This window comes from Glossina fuscipes, unplaced genomic scaffold, assembly GCF_014805625.2.
Source record: "Glossina fuscipes isolate IAEA_lab_2018 unplaced genomic scaffold, Yale_Gfus_2 0, whole genome shotgun sequence".
In the NCBI taxonomy this organism is placed as follows: Eukaryota; Metazoa; Arthropoda; class Insecta; order Diptera; family Glossinidae; genus Glossina; species Glossina fuscipes.
The window spans coordinates 10,520,394-10,544,644 of NW_023998414.1; the positions used below are offsets into that span (position 1 = coordinate 10,520,394).

General features: G+C 34.2%; 3 protein-coding genes across 3 annotated transcripts; all 3 read right to left on the minus strand.

Moving 5' to 3' along the window:
• Positions 1-6,444: 6,444 nt before the first annotated feature.
• Positions 6,445-10,667, minus strand: LOC119644614. The gene has a single exon (XM_038044240.1). It carries the CDS (start codon positions 10,564-10,566, stop codon positions 6,826-6,828), a length of 3,741 nt encoding a protein of 1,246 aa, XP_037900168.1. The 5' UTR covers positions 10,567-10,667; the 3' UTR covers positions 6,445-6,825.
• Positions 10,668-13,515: 2,848 nt separating this feature from the next.
• Positions 13,516-16,231, minus strand: LOC119636363 (serine/threonine-protein phosphatase 2A 56 kDa regulatory subunit epsilon isoform-like). The gene has a single exon (XM_038031682.1). It carries the CDS (start codon positions 15,989-15,991, stop codon positions 14,108-14,110), a length of 1,884 nt encoding a protein of 627 aa, XP_037887610.1. The 5' UTR covers positions 15,992-16,231; the 3' UTR covers positions 13,516-14,107.
• A 1,771-nt stretch (positions 16,232-18,002) lies between these two features.
• LOC119641730 (serine/threonine-protein phosphatase 2A 56 kDa regulatory subunit epsilon isoform-like) lies at positions 18,003-19,771 on the minus strand. The gene has a single exon (XM_038040552.1). The coding sequence runs from the start codon at positions 19,553-19,555 to the stop codon at positions 18,233-18,235; it is 1,323 nt and encodes a 440-aa protein (XP_037896480.1). The 5' UTR covers positions 19,556-19,771; the 3' UTR covers positions 18,003-18,232.
• Between the last annotated feature and the right edge of the window lie 4,480 nt (positions 19,772-24,251).

Consider the following 24,251-nt stretch of genomic DNA (forward strand, 5'->3'; position numbering starts at 1 on the left):
AGAGAGAGACGGGTAGATAGAGTGAAAAAAAAAAGAAAGAAAGAAAGAAAGTAAAAACAAGACTTTTCTCCTCCAAAGATTTGCTGTTAATTATTTCTTAATTTATTAAGTGTTAAAGCAAACTCCAACAAGCTTTTTCATAATTAAATCATCTCCCGTGTACATTATATTTTTGACCTTAACTGAACTTGTATATGTTTTCATTCTCCGTCGTCCGGCTCATGCATACGTTATCTTTGCATCAATTATTCTCTCTTAGATGTTATCGGAGAAGCTTTAAATCAATTTTTTTTTTATTATTATTATTATTATTTTTTTTTTTTCCTCTTTACCATTATGACTTTGTCTGACCTTAAATGTATGGCTTTTATTTTTTTTTTTTTTCAATCAGGTTGTAAAAAATATGCATGAAACTTGATATACGTTACCAAGTTGGGGAATAATCTCAGCACGCGGTCGTAGGGAAAGACATAACGTAATTTGATGACAGATAATGCTAACTCATATGCATCGTTTTTAAACTAAGATTTGTCCGCGTTGAAGCGCAAGCGAAAAACCGTCAAATTTTATTTTCTTCAATGATAATTTGCGCTTGACGAGATATTGCATAGCGAAAACTAGTCAAATTAATTTGTGATCGTCACTTTGCTCTTATACGAGAAAAGAAAAAAAAAACAGGAAAAAACTAAACGATGTAGAATTTATATGCGTTTCCTTTTATTACCAATCGATTACTAGATATTAATGATCGCATGTGTGTGTGTGTGTGTGTGTGTGTGTTTGTTTTTTTTTACAATTCTTGATATTACATACATGACGTATTGTTGATAAGTTGATTATACTATTTACTAATGTTCAAAAATCTTCTCGGCTCTTTGCTGTATGATGTGTGCATGATTTCTCTATCGCTCTGCTAGTCTTTACGTCATGTGAATCCAAGGTATAAAAGTTTTGAGAGTCTTTTCTACACTTTGCTTTTTAATTGTTGGTGTAGCATCTGCATATGGAGTTTTCGATCGACTTATAATCATAAATTTGCTTTTGCTGATATTTAGGTTTTGGGCCAAAGCTCTTGAACCATTGTCTGCAGATCCTGCATATTACCAGCTAGGGTAGTTGTCACGTCCGCATATCGAAGGTTATTGATGAATTGTCCATTGACCTTAGTGCCTACTGCGATTGTTTGAATTGCTTCCTGAAAGATTACCAGAATTTAGATTAGAGATATGTATGTATTGCTGGCTTGGTCCCATTAAAGGAATTGCAATCACACCTGAACATCTGATCTTTAAGAATTATTGTAAGCATACAATTACGTATTAAAGAAAATCATTTTTGAAAACTATTACAAAAAATATTATTATTATTATTATTATTATTATTATTATTATAATATTTGCCAGAGAATAAATTCTAAGACTAAAGTCTTAAAGCACCTAAAGCTTTCGGCTTCATTAAAAACTCTACCGCGCTTGAGATTTGAACCCACGATCATTGAAAAAAAAAAACAAAAAAGAAAAAAATGTAAAAGCATTGTAGTCAAGCAAGGCCATACACCGTCCCGCCTAATGCAGTTATTCGCAATTAGAGCGCGTGGACGGTTAACAGACTTAATTTACTTGTTGAAGATTTTATTACTATTTTTTTTTTTTCACCTGCTTTTATCATAAAAAGCCCCAAATTAGAATTTTTTTTTGGCCATATAAGGGCTTACTTTTGATGAGAACTCATACATAGGGTCGGATCTAACATCTATGGTTAATCTTTATGTCGATTTGGCAACGAAGTAGAGATGAATTTTCATCATAAAATATTGAAAACTAAACCCTCTTGTCAAATGGTTTACTATTCATGAAGACCGGTTTCCTGAGGGGGTTTAACATATGAAGCTACATGAAGCTAAACATGCTTTGATTTGATTTTTATCATATGAAGAATCAGTTTTCATAGAAATAGTTGTAATGGGTCATATTGAAAAGTCTTCGCGGTTTTCCCCTCAGTTTCGGGCTTCCTTTTGTAGTCTGCTCTTTTCAAATGATTCCAAATTGTCCGAATTGTCATGTGCCTGTGATATTTAGTGCTTCCGCTATTTGCTAATAGCTTGCGGTCTTGTTCCACCAGTCGCAAAATTTTATCGACTTTGTCAATGACCACAAGATGCTTCTTTGACATCGAAATATTCCGGAACGAAATTGAGTAAACCACTTCTAGGCCCTTCGCTCACTCACAGCATTCGCACCGTTCACTTCACAGATTTTCTTTGCAACGTTTTCACTTGTTTTATAGTAAAAAAGCTCCACATAACGCATATCTTCGGATATTTCACGCACAAGCATGAGAAACCTATTTTGACAAACACTGTAAGCGGAAATGTCACCTTTTAAGCACATGTTCGTTTGAAGCAATCAGGTGAGTGTTGCCCGATATTTGAGTATCAATAACATCCCGCGGAGAAAATTGATTTTGTGGAGAAATTTTGAAAATCCCAATTTTCTATCTTTAAACGATTTTTCAAAATAAGGCGTTTTACGGAAAGTGATCGGAAAACTGCACCTGTCCAATCCATTATCAAGCGAGTTGGACATGTTCAAAGCTCGGTATGTTTGAGGGCAGAGTATACCATACAATCAATGAATAGCGGAAGGTATAAATATCAGACGAACTAGCAGCTAAAAATGTAAGATATTGTCTTCTTCTTCTTTTTCTTCTTCTTTAAGACAACACTACGCTGTGTCGAGAAGCATGAAAATCATTGTATTTCGTTATATATAACTTAAGTGAATGGCAAGCAGTACGCTGTCAATAGGCATTTTTAAGATGAGAAATGCTCCACAAGTAGTTTCAGTGAAATTGATGGGTGATGGGTGATGTATTGTTTTTTTTCCAACACTTTATTTCAAACTCATTAAAATGTTTTTCCTTTCCAATCTCAATTCTGAAAACAGAAATACCTTCAAGTTCTTTGAAATATTTTTCTTATTTTGTTTCTGTTTTTTTTTTTTGCCTATTTTGCTTTCAATTTTTGGAATTTTTGTTTTTTCTCATCATATATAAAATTTCTTCGGAAACACTCGTGCGAAATTTCAACTCTTTCGTCTTTAAACCACTTAACTGTGGACCGCCTATAAAAACAAAACATACAAAGGTACAACTAATTTCCATTTGAAAAGCGTTAAATGTCACAGGATAGAAAGTATTGATGTAGACAAGAAAAACAGACTAGTCTACCATTCATTTCATTAAACACGAGCCAAACCAAGTGGATACAATAGTTGAAAAAAAAAAAAAAAAAAAAAAATAAGGAAAGAAAAAAATAAAAATGCATTTTTGAATACAAATGAGAAACGGAAATTCTGTGTAATTTACAAAGAAGAAAACAAAAACAAAAAAAAAAAAAACGAAAAGGATTTTTGAAAACAAAACAAATATAAACTCTGTCAAAACACTCTGCATGCACCACAATAATCCATCAGAAGACAAAAAGAAAATATGAGTCATTGAAAGGATTGCACATAGAAAAACGATATATTAACATAAATGTCATGTTGTGGTTGCCTATTGTTCGTGAGGTTTTACTTCCTAAGTATCTAAATAGCAAAAATATTAGTTTCATTAACCCATTTGCGTAAAGTAGGGAAATCAAGCTTGGACATCTGACGAGAAGGACAATGCCAGGGCTGTTGGATCTTTAAGCTAAATTTACGAATATATCCGACGAATGATTGGCCGTAAATGGAGAACCTGAACGTAGCAAGCTTTCGTGCAAGCAAGTCTTGTTCTATACCCAACTCAGAAAAATAATCAATGCCCACTCTATGCAAAATTTTTTTGTGAACCCAACTATCATTAGCGTATTATAAATGCAATACTTCCGAGTTATTTTTGCGGGCGCTTTAATTTTTCCCATTCAATGTTTTATGGACGATTTGCATCTAGTATATCTAAATTGATCTGAGAGCGAAACTTCCCAAGACCATGTCGGTCGAAATAAATTGATTAAAAGTAAAAATTGATAGATCAACTTACAATTTTGTCATACATATGGGAATTTAATAGGTCCAAGGACTGGCTAACTCAGCTTTTCAGTTTTCTAATAATGAATGGAGAAAGGAAATCGGGATACTGGGTATACGAGATATTGGCGAAAGTTTAATGTATATTTCTTGGCCAAATTGTCCCTGCCCGCTATTTACGTAGCTGCGATGTTATCGAAGTAAAAGGCGTATTTCGACCGGTTATTACCGGTCACTAGTCGTAAGAGGGAACAATGTGTTTTTCTGTTATAGCTTTTGTGATTTTATATCAAATATGGTATTAGTCGCAATAAAACTCGTCCATATAAACAAACCACCACGATTTGTGAGGTTGCTCTTGTGTAGCTCAGTGTACGGCTATAAGTTGCTATTTAAAATTTTTTTTCTCTCTATCTCGTTCTCTCTCTCTCTCTCTCTCTCTCTCTCTCTCATCTTCTCTTTCACTTCTCTCCCAATTCCATGTGTTTTCATTTCTTGTATCCTTACTTTTAATTATTGACATTTCGTAGTTTGAAAAATCACGAAACTTACATTTTTACCATTACTTTGCAAAAACAAAGGTAGCATCACTTCAACAACTGTAATTTGTAAATTAACGGTTGAAATCTTAAGAAATTTTCTCACTTTTCGCACTTAAAGGTTAATACGGCCAAAAAATCCCAAGGATTGGTCTATAATCGTTCTACATCTGTATGTAATCCTACAAACTTATTGAGCAATTTGTGTGTATTACATAAATACGTATATAAATAAAGAATTATTTCAATTTACTACAAAAGATGATAACTATATAACGAATAAAATTTCTATTTCGTTGCCATCAAAGTAATCAAAGTTAACAGTTTCGCCCATTGCAAGGAACTCATAGTGCACAACACCCCGATAATCGATGAAAAATGTTGACACCACCTTCACTCTAGAGTGACTTTGGCGCGGTTTTTTCATTCCTCGCCCACCTTTTGGACGACATTTGCTTGATCGATCGCTTGTCTCCGGTTCTCATGCTTAGATCCAAGTCTCATCTCCCGTAACAATACGTTTCATGGCCGATTGATAGTCAGAAATAATCCCTTTGCACACATTGTAAAAATCCCAAAAAATACTTGCTATGTCATCGAAAATCACCTGCAGCTGAAATACTCATGACGTTTACCACGTCACAGTCCAAAAAATATATTAAGACATAGGTAATATCGAGAAGGGCGTAGGATAGACCAACCTTTTATTATACCGATCCATTTAGAATCGTTTTCTAAGCTTGTCTGTCCATTAGATCGTCTAATGTCGGCCCTTGTATTTTTCTGTTCAACGTACACAATTCACAATTTTTAAGATATTTTGATAAAATTTATACCCTGACGTGCTTTTATCCAACGCCATTGAAAGTGATTCGGATCGATGCACTTTTCTCCCCTTTCCCCTCCATATAACGCGTTATTTTGTAAAGTTCTTATATGGGAAAAATTGTGATTTTCAAAATTATATGGCGAAACTGACTCGGCGATAGTACCGAATTTTTACCATGTATATATCTATGTTTGCAAAACTTAATTATTAGTGTTGGATGATGAAAATTTTTTCATGGATAGTAATTTGATATAAAACTTAAGTGGACCAAATATGGACCATACTTTCGCATGAAAATAGTGTATAATATTTAGTGCATTTATAGTAAAATGAGAGAATAACTGCAGTAAGCAAAGTGATGTATAGTATCTAATTAACGACCTTGCCCGACTATAATTTTCATAGTTATTTATTTATTTTTTTTTAATTTTTTAAAAGTCTGTTGGTCAAATCAATTGCTGAGCATTCATTTTACAAAAATGCAATTTGCTTTTATATGACGTAAGTTAAATATTCGGCTGAATCGCGTCAATAAACTCTACTTTATCTGTGATTTCACATTTGATTACGAAGGATTTTTAAATCGTTATTACGATTATGGACGACTCTAATACAAAAAATTGTATAAATTAAAGAAAATTTCAATTCATGCACAAAATTTTATTAAAAATAGATAATTAAATGTTATTCGCCAGGTTTTTAAGAACAATTAATTCTCGGATACACTTGCGTTGCGAACACAGGTAAGGAAAGACATAAGCAAAAATAAAAATGAAAAAAAAAAGAAGAATTTTAATTCATAATTTTTTTTTTTTTTTTTTTTTTTTTTTTTTTTTGTTTTCCTTTCTATTCTCTATCTTTCTAACGACTGCAAATTATTTTTTCGGACAATAACCGACTTTACAGTATTTAGCTTCTAAATGGTATTCAAATAGTTTCTAATTAATCTAAAAATAAGCTGACATTAATGCTAAGATTACATAAGATTTACGAAAACATATATAGCGTTAATAACTTCTTCTTTTTCTTGTTCTCTCTTCTTTTTTTTTTTGCTTTTGTTAATTTCATTTAAACATTACAACAATATATAACACATTATCATTTTCTATTTTAAATCCTCGCCGTATTGATGGACATTAAGAATAAGCGAATTTATTTTTATATCTGGCAACAGCTTTTTAAGCTTCAGTAATGGGTTCATTCGGTTCACATAACTGCTGTTGTCCTATGCCACATATGTTCCATACAGAATTTATTACCGGGCAGTTTTTTTTTTTTTTTTGCACAAATTTCTACAACTTTTGAAGCAATGTTCATATAATACGTTTATCATGCATGCTCAAGACATATATCTAACGAGACTGCAATCAGTTTGACGCGAAGGCCGGATTATTTAAGTCGAGGTTTCGAAACATTTTTTTTTTTTTTTTTTTGCTTTAGCATGTTAGCCTAACATGTTCGGATCTTGTTGTTGCTGCCGTCCCTCCCCAACTTCTTTCTCCGGAACATTGTTGTTCGCCACAAGATTTAATTCAAGGTAAGAGAATTTTTTTCGTACTTCCTTAACAGCACTTTCGCGTTTCGCATTTTCATATCTATTTATCAGATCGTTAATCAATTCAAAATTCTCTTCGTCTAATTTAACTGACGCGAAGATTGCATTGTTTTCATTAATTGCAGATATAAAAGTACTTTTATTCCAGATGTGACGGGCATATCTAGCGACCAGAAAATGTGAACTTGATAAACATTTAAATAGTTTGATGAAAAGACGTTCTTGAATCGTTGTAATAGGCGGTAAAATAATTACACTAAGTATTTCATCAATTTCAACTAGAAACATGGCTTCCTTTTGCGCATGGCTTCTCGGCCATATATTTAGAAGACCCTTTATAAATGGCTCGGCGAGCAATGGATCCTTTTTAAGAAATTGTAAAACACAATAGCTTAACTTTTCATGATAAAGTGATAAACATTTCAATTTGTGCATCGGCAGCAATACCTTGAACAGAAACTGTTTATATTCGAGCTTGAGCGGTACACCAAAACCTTTAACTATGCTTGCGAAAACTTCTAGTAGTTCCCCTACTCCACTAAAATGCTTTGTTTCGTAAATGAATGTTAGGAATACAAATCCGATATGCTTTTTTATGAATTCTCGTACATTTATGCAATTACTGTAAATACGATGTAATACATTTTTTAATGCAACACGTTCACGTTCATCTTCCGAATCGAATAACTCCAAAAGTTCGCTGATAAATTTCTCATCAATAAAATTTTCAGCAATATTTCCTCGAAACGCTTTTGAATATAGAAAAGAGGCAAAAACATCGTAAACCAATTGTAGACTAGGCCAAGCGGCATCGATTATCGGAAAGTTTACGTCATTATCGAAATCCTTGTAATCTTGTGGTGGCAATGTACGAAATATGTTACAAGCTACCATATGTATCATTTCCGGATATATAGTGTCCGTAAGTGCACCACGGGCACGTGTTATATAGATCGATAGTTCACTAAGGGTATCATATTTGATAATTTTGGCTCTCCATTCAGCCATAGGGTCGTAGAAGTTCAACGGAATGCAACATTGACGTAATTTTTGTATTAATAATTGCTCTTGTTTAATTGCGGCATATTTATACCTTAGTGGTGGCAGCTTTTCCAATTCTTGGGCCTTCAAGTTTACGTATCGGACGAAAGTTCGCTTCGTTTTAATTTTCTTGCTTAGCGAACATAAATTATATGGATCGATTTCATCAAGGAATACTTTTTCCAATTTTTTCTCTTCTCCTTCGTCTTCTCCTTCCATATTTATTGCTCCCTCTTCTTGGGGTTGTCGCTGTTGGTCTTGTTGATCAAGTGGCTGCTCCTGTTCTGCTTCGTCCGGGTGCAGTTGCTGTTCAATCTGCCTTTGATCTTCTTCTTGCTGATCTTGATGAGGCTTTTGCAATTCCTTTTCTTTTTCTGGTTGTTTCTGGTCTTGCAGACCTAGCTGTTTTTCTTGTTGTAAGTGTTGAGCCTGTTCTTCCCGCTGTTGTTTTCGCAATTCGCCTCCCGATTGCTGCTGTTCCTGTGTTTGATTTTCTCCATGCTTTTCTGCCTTATGTTGGTGTTGCTGGGCTTCGTACTCTTGCCTTTCAAGTATTCCCGGCTGTAGCTTTGGAAATTCTATTTGTTCTTCTAGCTGTTGCAATAACTGTTTTAGCTTCTGTTGTCTATATTCCTCTTCTTTTTCTAGCTGTGGCTGCTGCAATTGCTTTTGTAACACTTGTGGGATTCTCTGTTGCTCTTGCTGTTGTCCTTTCTTCTGTTCTTGTATCTGTTGTTGTTGCCCCATTTGATCTTGTTCTCGCAATTGTTCCTCTTGATCTTGTGGCATTCTGTTTTGGCTCCGTAGTTCGTCTTCTTTATGTTCACATGCTTGTTGTTGTTGCTGTTGTTCTTTTTGATGTAATTGCTCCTGGTAGTATTGTCCTGATTGGTTTTGCGTTCCTTCTGGTTGTCGTTCACGGTGCTCCTCTTCCGTCTGCTCTTCCATCGGTTCTTGTTGATATTGTTGCATTTTTCGCTGTTCTCGTCCTTTTCTCTCGTCGTCTTCTTGTTTTTCCTGTACATGTTCGTGTTGATGTATTTGCTTCGGCTGCTGCTGGTTTTGTCGTTCTGATAATTGTTGCTGGTATTGTTCTGAATGCTCTAACTGTCCTTGTTTTTTCTCTTGAGTCTCTTCATATTGTTGTTGTTGTTTTTCTTCCTGTTCTTCTTCTTCTTCTTCATCTTCTGCTGGTTTTCTCTGCTGTTGTCCAATCTGCTCCGCTTGTTGTTGTTGCAGGTTTTGTTGCTGTTGCCTGCCGTTTTGCTGCTGCTGCATCTGTGCTTGTTGCATTGCGTGCGCTCTTCTTGCCAATTCCTCAATTTCACTTTGTATTAATTCATTAAATAATCCAGGATTCATTCTTTGAAATTTAATTAAGACGGCGCGGGAGAGTAATAAAATAGTCTTATTCCAGTAATGTTTGCTGATGTCATTCACAGCCGGTGCTATAAGAGGCATAATCTCATCGCAGTTTTGCATAATCAAATTGACGACATATTTATTGCGGCAGAAATTAAGAGCATGCTTAGCAACTTGATAATGCGGACTGGATACACATTTTGATATTTGACGAAAAAGATGATTCTGGATTCTATAAAAATCCAATAAGCTAATCTCTTCGATCATTGACTCAATTTCGTTCAAATAAATTGTTTCCTTTCTTGCGCTGCTCTTCGGCCATATTCTTAAGAGGCCACGTATTACCGGTCTGCAAAGTAAAGGCTCCTTTTTAATTAAAGGCGTCATACAAGCGCCAAGTTGTTCATAAAATGATGGTAAGTTTTCTTTTTTATGTAGCGGTACCAACACTTTAATCGCAAATTGTTTGTACTCAAACTTTAATGGCACGGCGAAGCCAATAATTAAACTTTCCATAAAATTTAATATCTCATTAATGCCGTTCAGATGCTCGGTTCCATTGATAAAACCTATAAGTACATATTTGACTTCTCTTTTTATTATTTCTCGTAGAGTCACACATCTATTGTAAATGCGATGTAAAATAATTTTCAAAAGTTGACGTTCCACTCTATTCACGGAATCAAATAATTTTAATAGCTGTATAATGAATTTTTCATTAATATAAGGTACGGCGAAAAACGATTGAAAATCTCGCGATTCTAGAAAGCTAAGGAACACCTCGTACACCAGATTTAAATGTGTCCAGGAATTTTCAAAAATAATCTCTTTCGCGTCGACATCTGTAAATTCGTTGGGTGGCAACGTATGAAATATATTGCAAGCAAACATATCTACAATTTCAGGGTATATCGCATCGGTAAGCACATTATGCCCATAGGTTATGTAATGTATTAGATTTTTAAGGGCTTTGCATTTAATTTTTTTGCCATCCGAGTCAATATCAGGAGTCTCGAAATGAAATAATACACAGCACTGACGTATTTTACTTATAAACACACCCTCTTGCCTGCGAGCATTCATGTTGGGATTCAGATATGGCAGCGGTATTAATTCTTCATTGTCTGAATGCATATAACGTGACTGACCCTGAGGTTTTTTCATTTTCTTCATAGGAGAAAATCTTTCGAATGGATCGTTTCGTTTAAAGTCTTCCCTTGACGCCATTTTCAACAAACCTGAATGAGTACAGAAATGTTTCGCAAAAATTTATTAATTAATCACGCCTTACTTCGCATCTGTCCATTTACGATATTTAATAATTTTAATTTTTTTTTTTTTTTTTTCTTGTTGCTGCAATATTTACACCTTACGTTAGTATGAAGTTGCTTCTAAGAGAGCATTGAACGTATTGGTAAGAATTTTTATTTTATGATAAATCAGGGAAGCAATTTAGAGGTTATGGTTTCTTTCGCTTTATTTCGTTTACAGATATTACATACTAAACCGCCATTTTATCAACGGGCAAAATTTGACATTCTCTATGAGCGCCTTAATAATCAAGTCAAGTGTTCAAGTCAAGATCATTGCGATTGTAACAATGACAAAAACTAGGCGCCTGCATGAGTACACATTTAGTTCCATATGATGTTATGAAGAAGAGAAAAGCAACAAACAAAATTAATATTGAAATAATTGCTTACAAAATAATCAAAACTCTCCAGAACATATTAGATAAACAGAGAGAGAAGAAGAAGCACAAAGGAGAAGAGAAATTTCAGATCACACTTTCGTCCCACGTCATATTTCTCGATAGATAATTTTTTTATTCCTTTTAGAATATTATTTGATTTAACGAAGGGTGTCGAAAATTTCTTCTTATATATATATATATATATATGTATTAGCTTCGTTCTCATGTTTATATAATTCTCATGTAATAATAATTAATAGCGAAATATGAAAAATGGTTGACTATATACTAAATGCTAAACTAGTGTCGACCGCTAATTACACAATTTGATCATCTCTCAAACGTTTTTCTCTCGTTTGCTTTCTTAAAAGAGGAGTACATGTCTATTCTCTTTTCCTTTTCTTTTATCAAAAAGGCTTGACATTGACAGATTCGTTTGATTTTAAGGATTACCACAACACACTACACATATCTAAGCCTCCGAAATGCTTTTTCCCAAACCTATTTAGTCCTTCAATCGATTTTGATGAATCTTCAGGATCAGTCTACCTACAACTTTTGCATTGATTGCCCTTAAAAAAAGTACCTTTTTATTCAATCAATGCCTTAACATTTCTCTTTTTATTATTATAATGTGACGCATATCGAGGCTTGTTAAGAACGCATACAATTAGGTCGTTTGCATAATGCGTACGATCTCTTAAACTGAATTTTGCAGTTTTTTGCTTTTCATTTCATTGTTAATTTCTATGATCGCGTGGACTTGAGGAAACTGACTTAATACGCGCGAATTTTTCTCTTCTTTTTTTTTTAGATTATGTTATATTCATTCTGGGAGCACAGATTTCCTTGACTTATATTATATTTTAGGCGTGTGCTTTAAACCATTTGCAATACCAGTCTGTAGGCAAGAATTGTGAACAGTTTTGTCAAATCAAAAGCCGTTATCTTCTTTTGCACACGTAGCTGCATAGTCGCCGGGTCAGACCGGTTTTCATCTATCTAGAATTTAATTCTGATTAAGAATATATAAGAAAGCTTCAGAGACCCTTTTGTTTAGCGCGGATGTTTTGAAGAAATGGCAACAATAAATAGCGACGCTGAACAGTCAGTTTTCAAGGAAAAATCACCGCTACAATTGGCCTTTGAATCTTTGCAGTCAAAGTATTCGGCAGTATTCCACCTCCGTTGTAATAACAATTTGCAAAAGGCAACAGTGCTATACCCGAACTTTCCCATCATTTGTTTTCCTATTTTTATATCTTGCAGTAAGAATGAGAAAGAAAAATTGTAGTAGGACTCTTCCTTTTCTTTATATGTACTCTATACATTTGTTATAAATATATTTTTTAATGACCATGATTAGATTAGATTAACTCATTTAATAGTATCGGTCCGTCTCTCTGCCTTCCTTTTTCTTCTTGTGTTCAAGCTACAACTTTCGTAACAACACGATCGATTGGTGCATTCATTTCAGCTCAAGTACAAGCCCTATTGGGAACATATTGAATTAGATCATATTAACGATCTTTACTCATACAAAGCCGCGACAAAATCATTGAAAAATATAAATCCTCTTCACATGAAGCCCACTGTGCAACTAAATAGCATAAATGTGAACAATCGACTAAGGCAATCTAGATCGAGTTATAGTTTTTTATTCATATTAATAAAAGTCTTTCAGCCTAAATAGGAGCGGATGGATAGATTTCACTGCATGGCCTTTGAATTCCACTCTGATGAAAAACACATACAATACATGAAGTTTTAGTTTCCTATTATTGCAATTAAACTGAGACATACAGTACAAATCCATCTATTAGTAGACTATTAAAAAAAAAAGAAAAAAAAAAGTTACAAAGTTCGACCGTCGATTTCTTTCAAATTAAACGTGAAACTTACGAGGCGTGTTCAAAAAGAAATGTTAGTTTGGCTTTAAGCTTTTTCGACCAAACGGTCGTTACCTCCTTAATCGAATTTATGAAATCAATGACATTTGAACAGTCATCGTACATTTGAACGTACCTCGTATTTTCGCGCCCCCAAAATCCTGATTAACATATTTTGTGTACTTTAAAGTTGAACCACCCAAGCAAGCGATACTGTTTTTTAATTTTTATTAACGCTTTTATTAACATTATATTCAGTGTCTGACCAAGCGTTAGTCTACTTAAGAGTGAACTAAGTACATCCACAACGTTGATCTCAAAATTTCCACAGAAGATAAATGTTTTGAATATTAGTTAGTGAAAGGGAGAAGAAATTGTGATTGACGCCGGGCCACGGGAGAATACACTTCAGGTCATTTGGTGATTGCAAAATGCAACAATGAGCTTCTTCTGCTTTACTAACCGTTGCATGTAAATAAATTGTTTCTTCTTTAATTCTGAAAAGTATTTATTTTTCGCAAATGAACTACTTGTAATATAATAACATCTAGGAAATACATACACATACATAAATACGTAATACATAATTTTTGACTTCTTTTACTTAATATTATTTGCTTGATATGATAAATGCTGGAGTTGTAACGTTTACCTCAAAGTATAAATAGATTTATCAGATTTAATATATAAACTAGCAAAAATAAAAAATAAATAATAATAGAATTACTCTTGCAAAATGCACGGCTATTGAAAACTAACATTTAGACTCTAGATTATAAAATAATTAGGAAAACATTTCAATCTTGAATAGTTAACGACAATACAATGCGTAACACATTTTTTTTTTTTTTAATTTTCATTATTTAGTTTAAGCGACTGAATGATTAGATTCTTTAGTGTTTAGTTTTCAAAATTTCTGGACATTGCCTCTGTTTGCAGCAATTTAGTTGCAGCAGCTCCTTAGCTACTTAGCTTCTTATCGATTCAAGACATGCAAAATGTGTTGGAAGTTTCTTCCGTTAGTTTGAAGATTTCATAGCCTTTAGGTAATTCATTTGTTCTGATTTTCATACTACGGCTTATGCATCTTTATTGGGAGTAAGTCTATTATGTTGGATCGTTTGTATTAATATCCGCATCCGAAATTATCTTCGCGTTAATATCATTAGTTCATCATTACGCGTTGCTAAAGGTCATCATCATCATCATCATCATCATCATTTTCTTCTTCTTCTTCTTCTTCCTCTTCTTCTTCTTCATCTTCTTCATCGTATTCATCTTCTTCGTCGTATTCTTGTTCTTCTTCTTGATGCTTCTCTTGTTCTTCCTTATTTTCTTGCTCCTCCTGCTGATGTTGTTGATCATGTTGAAATTGTTGTTGTTCCTTCTCTGTTGACTGATTTTGTTCTGAATCTTCGTGAACTTTCGACTGTAGGACACTGTTGTTAGCAATTTCCGATAATATGGTATCGACACTATCACTACTACTTGTTGTATCATCAAGTGGTATCAGTGAAAGTTTTGGACCACCCTTGGTAGTATACTGCGACATAAATCTTGTTCGCGATTCTTCAATATCACGTTGCAGTTGCCTTTCCGTATATTCGGCTAATAACTGTTCAAATAATGCTGAATTCATTTGAATGAATGACGGTGGCGCTGTCGGAGACGCCCGACCTTCATCATTATTTGCATTCTCCTCATACGCATTAGCTGCTACTCTATGCAATGCCTTCCATAGTTCTTTGTGATCTTGATAAGTTAATTGATAGAATGAGTATCCAATCCATTGCAGGTATTCTTTTAAAACATCCATAGCTAGCCATACAATGAATTCATTCCAATGTGTCTTGGTAGTTTGATACAAGGCCGGTACAATTATAGGCAGTATGCAGACATTGCTTTGCTCAACTAAAGCGCGAACATGAGCACTTCTCAAGATTCGAAGAGCGCTTTTAGAAACCAACATATGTGGACTGTTTGCACATTTACCCAAGTGACGAAACAGAATCTTTTGTATGCCTTGAAACTCCCTTAATTCGATAAGTCGAAGTATGGTATCAATTTCTTCCAAAAAGATAACCTGCTTCTCTGATGAGTTTTGCGGCCAAAATAGTAGTAATTGCTTGATTACGTTTTCTGTGAGTACTGAGAATTTCTTAACAAATAAAACAACACAACCGGATAGATTAATATGGTATATAGATAAGAGACGATTAATATGCAAAGGTAACAAAACCCTCATTAAAAGTTCAAAGTATTCGTACTTAAGAATTGATTTGAATTCCATAATTACTAATTGAAAGATTTGTAATAACTCAGATATGCCATTAAATTCTCTTCCTTCATATATATGAGCTAAGAATATGTCGACGATGGTCTTTCTAATAAATTCGCGGCGTGTAGGACATTTTTTGAAAATACGCGATAGAACATTGGCTAACGTATAACGTTCAGGTTCAATTTCCGTATCAAATAGTTGAATAAGTTTCATAAGAAATTTCTTATCCATATAGACGTGGGCGTAACCTTTGTCGAAACCTGAATGATGTACGAAACAATAAAAAACTTCATAAACGAGCATTAAATGTTCCCAGCATACTTCTTCAACACTAACATTATCTTTACGTTCACCTTCTATCCGTTGATGAGGCGGCAACGGATGAAATATATTCGCTGAAATCATGCCCAATACTTCATAAAACATACCTTCAGTAAGTATGCCTTTGGCGTTCGCAAGATAGACGGCTAAGTTGCTAAGTACGCCCGTTTTAATCGCTTTACCTCCAATGTCGGCGGAAGGATCCATAAAATTAAATAATACGCGACCCTGTTTTAGCTTACGTGCAAATAATGTTCGTTCACGTAAAGCGGAACGTATTGGATTCAATGGCCGCTGTGGTCGCAGATGAGGATCCTCACTAAACGCATTTCCATAACGTTGTGCGGGTAATTTATTTTTCTTCCTTTTCGTTGGCGAACGTCTCTCAATTGGATGCTCTTCAATAATACGAAAATCGATCATATCCATTACATCGTTGAAGTTTTTTGTTTCATCCAAATTCACCATATTCTTATATTAAGATGCTATGACTTATTATATATCGAAGATCGAATTTATTTCAGCTTTTTCTGTAAGCGCTTTCCGTCTTTAATAAATAGTTTCTACTTCTGATTGATGAGCGTTTTGAGCAATAATTTACTAACTGTAATTAATTTTGCTAAAAAAAACAAAAAAAAAAAAAACTCTTTTTAAATTTAATGCAAAGCAAAAGTAGTGAACGTATTAGAAGGACGACGATAAATACAAAATGTTGTATGAAAAGAAAAGTTATTCTCATCTTTTCTTATGAAATGTTTGCACGTCCTCGGATTGCTCCGGCAATTATTTTTACTGTTATAATTTTTTTTTTAACTTTTACTGGTTCATAACATTATTTTGTTCTTTACACTCACTTATGAATGGCATTTTAGTTTTATCCGACTTTATGTAACGATCAATAGGTTTTTCTTGTATACCGATTGTGGTAGCGATCATCGATCTGATCTAACATGTATGAAGAAAAATGAGTCAGATCATCCGCTATACTGTTCTTAAGTCAGCTTATGCACCCGCTATTTGTTCTACTTAGAATTAGAATAAATTCTTCAGAATTATGTAAATTTAACATCGTACCATTGTCGCATATGCTTCCTGCAATGAATTGAATCACTGCTCCGATTCACTAGCGTATTCATTAAAAAAAAATGCATCAGAAATATATATGTACAATATTCATGTTGAGTTGCATAAGTTAACGGATCCTGATCCTACCTTTAAAGAAAGTATTGAAAGCTGGGACCGTTATTAGTCCATAAGCTATTATCGAGAGAGAGAGAGAGAGAGAGAGAGAGAGAGAAAGAAAGAAAGAAAGAAAGAGAGAGAGAGAGAGAGAGAGGAAGAGGGAATAGAGACAGATCAAAAAGGTATAGAGCCAGAGAGAGAAAAAGCGTAAGGGAAAGAGAGAGAGAGAGAAAGAGTAAAAGCTTACCAAACGGCATTGTTTTGAGCATTGCCTTATCCTCAGAATAAAATTATCAGAGAGAATTTTTTTTGCTGGATCGTATTAATTGAGATAAAAAGATAAAAGTGTACATCTATGTATGTCCGTACAAAAATTTTAGAAATAAATGTGGAAGTCGAACATGATCAGGCAAACGGATGCCCCTTATACACTGGCAATTAGTGTAACCAAATGAAGTTGAAACTGCGGACTGGCTAAGCTTTTGTTTATATTCAATTCTATACTTATTTATGCCTTTATTTCTTACCCTTAAATTTTGAAGTACCCCCTCGTATAAATAAATTTGGACTTAAGATATCTGTCCGCCGCAAATATTGTTAATTATAGCCTACACCCCGTGCGGTATAATATTATATTAAGGCATCCAGAAGCACTTGACTGTTCTTTTAACCCTGTCTGTCAGTCTGTCTGTCTTGTGTTCAACTTAGAACTCGTAATTTTTAAGATATTTTGATAAAGTTTTGCACACAGACTCGCTGTGATTCAAGGAAAAGCGGTATTCAAAATAGTTCCGATCGGCCCACTTTTTCGACCCCGTCTCATATAACATTAAACATCTTGTAGTAAAAAGACGTTATATGAATAAAAGCAAAGTGCTGTGACGTATTTAATGGAATTATGGCCCCTATATAATGCTTTTACTCGCTTCTTTTTTAAATAATAAATCTCCCGAACATAAGAAAAGTTTTCAACCATATCTTCATTGCTTAAGCATACAATCAATCACTTTATTAATAACTTTAAAATAATCGGAGGAGAGAACATGAAAAATAAAAAAAATGAACACAAAACTGAACAGAAAAACTGTAAGAAACTACGGATTCGTTTAAGTAGAATTTTCCTAAACATTTGGGTTTAGAGAGCAAAACCCATTGCTTATAAATGATGATTTTTGTCTTAAGTTTTAGTGCAAACTTTTTGTTAAAATAAGTAATATTTCGTCTCTTAACTATTAGTTGCCCTTCATTTGTTGGGCATTTGGTTAACGTTTATGGCTAAATATTTCCATTAAATTTAAAATTTGTTTCGCTTATTGCTGTTACTGGCTCGACTGTTGTCAATGTTTTCGTTACTTTAGCTGTAGTTATTGTTAATCTTCCCATGTTTTCTGTTCCTCTTGTTTTTATTGCTTTTGAATCACTTAACTGCTGCACATATCCTTGTTGATTCGGTTTTCATCCTTGTTGATGTTATTGCAGTTGTTGCTGCTCCATTGCGAGTTGCTCTTGCTCAGGCGCTCGCTACTTTCATTGACTGGTTAGTATACATCTCTTCCAGAGTTTTATACGATCTTTGCGTGGTAGTTTAACAGTTGATTCATAAAAAGATTGTAATAAGTCTACCAAGTATTCTAAAATGCTGATATTGTGAGTCTTCGAATGCCAACACATCTTACCAGCGCGATATAATGCTGATATTAAATCAGGTAAATCGAAGAAATTTCTTTTGTATATCAAATCGAGGACGACTTTATTTTTCCATAATGACAGAGCACGCTTCGAAACTTGAAACTGCGGACTGGTTAAACTTTCCAATAATCGTTGAAAAAGATTGTCTTGGATCTTAATGGTTTTTGGAGAATGAACACGCTCAAGTATCATTTCGATTTCGTCTAAGAACATTATCTTCTTTTCCGTACAAGTTTTCGGCCAATATGATAAAACATTATTTATTAGATACTCGCGAAGAAATGGATATTTTTTTATATATTCTATGATGCAATTTGTCAATTTCTTGTAATATAATATGAAATACTTGCATTTATGTAAAGGTAGCAACACCATCTCCAAAATATCATAATATTCGTCTTGAATCGATATATTATATCCGTCAATTATTCCTACCATCATTTGTAATAGCTGAGGTATACCGTTACAATAACGTCCTTCAGATATGAAGCTTAAAAAAATATAGCATATTTCTTTCCTTAAAAATTGTTGGACATCGGGGAATTTATTGTAAATCGCGACTAAAATTTTCCTTACAGCAACACGTTCCCGTTTATCTTCGGAAGATAATAGATGCAAAAGTTGCGATAAATATCTCCTGTTAATTAAATATTGAGCGCTAATCGGGACAAATCCGGAATGATATAAAAAAATATGAAACACCTGGTATACTAAGCTTAAATGCAGCCAAGCAACATCTTCAACTAAACCATCTTCTTCGCGTTCATCTTCCGTAAGTTCAACTGAAGGCAATGTATAGAATAAATTACAAGAGACCATACCGATTACTTCATGATGTATAGCTGCAGATAATGTATCCCGAATTTGTATTAGATAATCCATTATGTCTCGAAGTATCGTATATTTGTATTGTTTTCCCTCGACATCAGCATCGGGATTATCGAAATCGCATAAGACGCGACATTGCCGTAGTTTTTGTATAAATAAAGTTTCTTGCTCTTTAAACGGCTTCTTGGGATCCAATTTTTCCAATTGCTCCAACTGACCATTCATCTTTGGCACCTGCCCATAACGTGATTTACATGAAACATCCTTTTTTCTTTTAATTGGTGAACGGATTTCCGGTAGAGATGTCCTATAAACATCCCTTGACAATGCCATTTATGTCGCTTTCAATGCGATACACTTCCGAGGCTTATTCCGATTGATTTGCAAGTTGATACAAATTCTATACGCACAACCTTGGTCTCAATATTTGCGATTTTTCTGCTCTTTTCAATTGCTTATTATGTTTATCAAGGATACGATTCTTTCTACTGAAACAACAACAACTTTTTAATAATAAATTGCAATTAATTTTATTAAAGTTAGAGATTAAGAAAACGATTGTTGATTTGCGAAAACTGAAAAATACGTCAAAATTACATTTTTTTCTTTCTCGTTTCCTTTGTCTTCTTCTTCTTCTTCACCAGATGTTTCGTTGTGCTGAGTGGGAGAAATGTAATGCGAACTGTCGTCATAATTGTTCTGAGTTCTTCTAGTTTTTCTTGAAAAATCAACATACGTATGAAAAATAATTGATTGCATCTCAGGAGCCTGTGCAAAAGGCTACAAAATGATTGCTTACGTAATAAACGATAAAGAACTTCGAAAGGCATCCAGATGGTATACGTAGGCCATCATCGGTATCAAAAAAGAGAAAAAGAGACAAATAATTATAAGAATTGTGTTACGCGAAATGTTGTAGGGTTTTTAATGACGTATATTGGTCGATTATAACTTTTTATTTGTTTTCTTTTTCTTTTTTTTTTTTTCTGAGTAACCTAACAATTTTACAGACTTCGAGAGAGAGAGAGAGAGAGAGAGAGAGAGAGAGAGAGAGAGAGAGAGCTTTTTTTAGCTTTTAAAAATAGTTTGACTAATACACGCGAACAGATAGAGAAAACTGAGATAATTTTTTAGTACCGCTTTATTCTGGGATGTTCAGTTAGATCTCGTTATTAGGTATGCAGTATAGGATTAGATGCGTATGCTAGTATACTAGTTTTGTTACTTGATATGGAGCATATATAAATTAGTGGCATAGGCTACACGAATACGTTTCTTACCAGCATAAAACTAGGAGCCAATTAGGGGAAACTTGACTGTCAAGATAAAAATCTATAATACGAAGAGAATCGTTTTTCCGAATAACCTGCAAACTAAACAGGATATCGATCTAAAATCTTGCAAGAGTACTTTTAAGGCAAAAAATGGATCCAAGTGCAATAATTTAGAAGAGGACACGCGTGGTGCCTTGTGTTTGTTTATGAAAGAAAAGCTTGAAAATGTATAAATTTATTGCATTTATCCCAGGCTCTCCAAATTATTTTCAGCTTAATAACAAAAAGTGGGTGTAAATTGTAAACATATAAGAGGGAACACTACCTACCATAATCGTTTTACTACCACGAACCTATTTAGATTACAAGTCATGCAACATAAAGTACAGAAGTACAGGATATTAAGCTTAAACTTGAGTGCGAAACACTTATTACCTTTAAGCAGAAATTGTCATATAAAAGGAAAATTTCCATATATTACTTATTGTTTGGACTGAATCTGTTTGATGAGCCCCATACTCAATCAATGAAAAAAGTGCTGAAAAGTATTACGTGAATTGTAGCTTTCTCAGTTAATCTATTGATTACTCTTTCAATAATCCTTTGGTTAGAGGAAACAAATACTGAAACAAAGATTTAATATATTAAAGCTTAGTTTTTACACTCTCTTTCCGCTAACCAGCAAACAACAGGCAGAGAAAGGCATTAGCGTGATCACATCCTTACGGAAGCTTATCCGATCTGTGGAGTGGCCGGCCAGTGTGCAACTCTCGGTATTGAAAATCGCATCGCTTTGGCTATTTCGAGCGGTAAGTGTATACAAGTGACTACGACTGGGATATGAATTTCGTTCTCACCTTTTTGATTAGTTTTTCTCTCACCACAGTTTTTAAAATCTTTTCTTTAAATCTTTTGTTTTTTATTTTTTCATTTTTTTTAAATAATGTTTATAGAATTTATTAAAAATACATAAATACATTCTTTTGTTTTGATAAATTTTTGAAAATAATTCAGTTCTTAATTGTGGAACTTACGATGCGAACTTACAAAGTGCGAGATAAAAAATGCAAAAAGCAATCAAAGTGAATTTTTCATCTGTTCGGTCGATTTCGTTTTCTACTTTTCGCCAATTTTTGTTTTTTTTTTTTTGTTCTTTTTTCTCTATATATATTTCTTTTTAATGATTTACACTTGATTAAATGATAGTAAATACAATAATAATAATAATAAACCTTCTTAGGCCACAAGAATGCTTACATTACTTACGCTTCTAAGGGGCCGAGAAAATGACTGAATGTTTCACGTAATAATTATAAATAAATTCTTTTTTCGTTTTCTCAGTAACAATATTTTCGTTTCCTAACAGTGCTTCAAATTAAACATTTTTTATTTTAATAGTAATTTTAACAAAAGGGGAGAAAAACACACGAAAACAATAACTAACGCGAAAAGTGATGATGAGAAAAACTGCAATAAACTACGTTAAGTATTATTTTGGAAACTTGGGCATCAAGTGATTCCTCCGTTTAAATAGAATATTATCGAGAGTTTAGATTTGGATGAAGGCGGGAACATCTTTCAAGTTTGTGATATTTTTTATAGTATTAGTGAGGAGTATTGCATTGCAAGTGCTTTGCGATTAAAGTTGCGCTTGTCTTCTTGCTTTGCGGATCGATGGATGTTGGATTTTTTTTCTGAGAACGTTATCCTATTTTGGATGTTGCTGCACTGTATTAACTCTTGCCGTTGCTTTGTTTGCTCCTGCTGTCGATGCGGTTGTTGTTGTTGTTGCTTTTATCTTTGGCTTTGACGCATTTATTTTACTTCTTGCCGTATACGATGATGCTAGCGTCGTTTTTGCTGTTGCGTTTTTTTTTGTTGCCGTCGTTGTGGTTGCAGTTACTTCTGTCGCATTTCCTGTCGATTTTGCGGTATATTTTGTTGGTGTCACTTTTGTCACCGTCACTTTTGGCACTGCGATACTTGTTGCCGCCTTCGCGCCTATCATTTTTTCTGGTGTCTTTGCGCTTGTCCTTGCTGCGATTGATTCTGCCAAACTTGATGTACTCGAGGACGTTGTCATCAGGTTTGGCACGATTCCTGTCGCTCTTACCTTTGGATTTGCTTTTGAATTTGTTTTTGTCTTCTTTGTCATGATTTCTCTTTTTCGAAACGTAGCTTCTGCCGTCTTGGCTGCAATGGCCTTAGTGCTTTCTGCTCGTGCTGTTGTTATTACCGTTTTAGCGTTTGCTCGTACAACAGTTGTTGCACTTTTTGCTGTTCCTATTGTTGTTTTTGCCAGTGTCATCATTGACGTTGCTTTCGTTTGTGTTTTTGTTGTATTGGTTTTTGTTGTGTTCGTAGCTGTGATTGCAGTTTCCTTTGCCGATGCTACTTTTGATGGTTGGCCTGATCCTAGCTGCAACGACGGTCGCGGTATCTCTTGTCGCTGCAATTCCTGACGTCTTGGGCTTTGCCGTTCCTGTGCATCTTCTTGCTGCACATGCATTTTTGCTTGTAGCTGCTTCTGATCGTTTTCCTGCCGATTTCGTTGTTTAGTTTGTGGCTTTTGATAATATTGCAGCTGTTTTTGCAATTGTTGCTTTTGTTGTTTTGGCTTGTCTACATTTTGTGCATGTTGCTGCACAGGATACACTTTGCCTGTGAACGCAAAGTTATCACTGTTTGGTATATTAAGACAAAGTGAACCAGGAAGCGTGCTTCTTATGCGAAATTGATTAAGCATTTGGCTACGTAAATTCTTATTTTGTCGTTGTCGTTGCTCTATTATGTAACAGGCCAATAAATTCTCAAATTCAACTGAATCAAAATCAATATACTCGAATGGAACGGAATAAGATGGATTCAAAATTCTACGAGACAATTGCACACTTGCAATAATGCCAGTTTTTCCAATTTCGTTCAATTCTAGATTCGCTTCTAAATTTCCCCAATGCTCCTTAAGGTCGTCGTATGATAATTTATAGAATGTTGTAAAATTATCTGACAAAAATACTTTGAGGTAAAAATAAGTGGACTCTCTAATCTGTTTATGCCAATGCAGCTTACTGGCGTCGTACAATGTCGTTATTACGGTAGGTAAAACGAGAACACTAATTTCGTTAGTCAAACGCTTGACAGTTTCATTATTCCATAGACGCAGAGCCCATTTAGAAACCTGGAAATGTGGATTCGTTACGCATTTAAGTATTTGACGGAATAAACCGCCACGGAGTCCAATAAATTGTACTGCATTAATAACTTGAAGTAGCGCTTCGATTTCCTCCAAAAACATTATTTCCTTTTCCGCGCAGGTATTCGGCCAGACGAGTAAAATATATCTTATAATAGGCTCGGAAAGAAATGGATATTTCTTGATGTAGATTATAAGGCAACTAACCAGCATATCGTGATACAATATTAAATACTCGCCTGTGTGTAAACGTAACAATACCTTAGTTAAAAACTCGTAATATTCGCCATTTACAGTTTCATCAAATTCCATAATAATCCCAGCCATCACCTCTAATAGTTGAGGTATACCGTTGCAATATTTACCTTCATAAATGGAACTCAAAAATATATTTCTTATCTCTTTTCTTATGAAATTCCTTTTATCGTTGAATTTATAGTAAATACCGCTTAATATATACCTTAGAGCGATGCGTTCACGTTTATCGGACGAGTTAAATAACTGCAAAATTTCCAAAATAAATTTATTTTCAAGGAAGAATTCGTGACGCGTTTCTATGAAG

Excerpts from the sequence above, each read along its gene's own strand:
- LOC119644614 (XM_038044240.1), bottom strand. The coding sequence starts at position 10,566 with ATGGCGTCAAGGGAAGACTTTAAACGAAACGATCCATTCGAAAGATTT.
- LOC119636363 (XM_038031682.1), bottom strand. The coding sequence starts at position 15,991 with ATGGTGAATTTGGATGAAACAAAAAACTTCAACGATGTAATGGATATG.
- LOC119641730 (XM_038040552.1), bottom strand. The coding sequence starts at position 19,555 with ATGGCATTGTCAAGGGATGTTTATAGGACATCTCTACCGGAAATCCGT.